The 778-nt window shown below is 76.3% G+C and overlaps 1 protein-coding gene across 1 annotated transcript in view; it reads right to left on the bottom strand.

Annotated features, from left to right (window-relative positions):
* The window catches only part of TCF15 (transcription factor 15), a 2,580-nt gene extending 2,103 nt beyond the window's left edge, over positions 1-477 (bottom strand). The window contains exon 1 of the mRNA XM_026067970.1: positions 2-477. Coding sequence (XP_025923755.1) covers positions 2-477 — 476 coding nt within the window. The remainder of the gene's footprint in view (position 1) is intronic.
* Positions 478-778: the final 301 nt, after the last annotated feature.

Genomic DNA, 778 nt, shown 5'->3' with positions numbered 1-778 from the left:
CCCTTTGCGCTGGTTGCTGAGGCAGAAGGTGCAGATGCTGCGGGGCTGCCTGGCGTCGCGGTCGCCCTTGGCGCCGTAGATGGTGCTGAGGCAGGGCTGCCCGTCCTCGCAGCCCTCGCCCAGCAGCAGCACGTTGGCCAGGTGGGCGATGTAGCTGGAGGCCAGGCGGAGGGTCTCGATCTTGGAGAGCTTGCGGTCCACGGGCTCCGTGGGGATGAGGGTGCGCAGGGCCGTGAAGGCCGTGTTGACGCTCTGGGTCCGGTCGCGCTCCCGCGCGTTGGCCGCCTGCCTCTGCTTCACCACCACCATGGGTCCCGGCTTGCGGGGCGCCTTGCGGCGCGCCTCCGCGCCCTCGCAGCAGCCGTACGAGCGGTCCGACGCGTCGCTCTCGCTCCGGTTCTCCTCGTCCTCCGAGAGCATGCCGATGTCCGGGTAGAGCACGCGGGCGGCCACGGGGCGCAGCACGGTGAACGCCATGGCCGGGCGCCCCGCGGCCCCTCCGGCGCTGCGGCAAGCCCTCGCCGCCGGCACCGCCGCCGCCGCCGGACGCCTTCCCGGCTGGCTGCTCCGCTCCTGCGTCCGAGCGGGGCTGGGACGGCCGGCCGCGGGGGGAATCGGACTTTATACGGCCGGGGAGGGGCCGGCGCCGGAGCCCACCCCCAGCCAGCCCCCGGCCGCGCTCGGGGCCAGGCAGCCGGCCAGCGTCCTCGCCCCGGCACCCCGCGCGCGCGGCAGCCGGCTCTGCCGACCCGGCCTGGCCCGGCCCGACCCGGAGCGC

The sequence above is a fragment of the Apteryx rowi genome, unplaced genomic scaffold (assembly GCF_003343035.1).
Source record: "Apteryx rowi isolate R43461 unplaced genomic scaffold, aptRow1 scaffold_0, whole genome shotgun sequence".
In the NCBI taxonomy this organism is placed as follows: Eukaryota; Metazoa; Chordata; class Aves; order Apterygiformes; family Apterygidae; genus Apteryx; species Apteryx rowi.
Note: the sequence above shows the minus strand (reverse complement) of the source record. Positions and strands in the feature narration are given on the sequence as shown.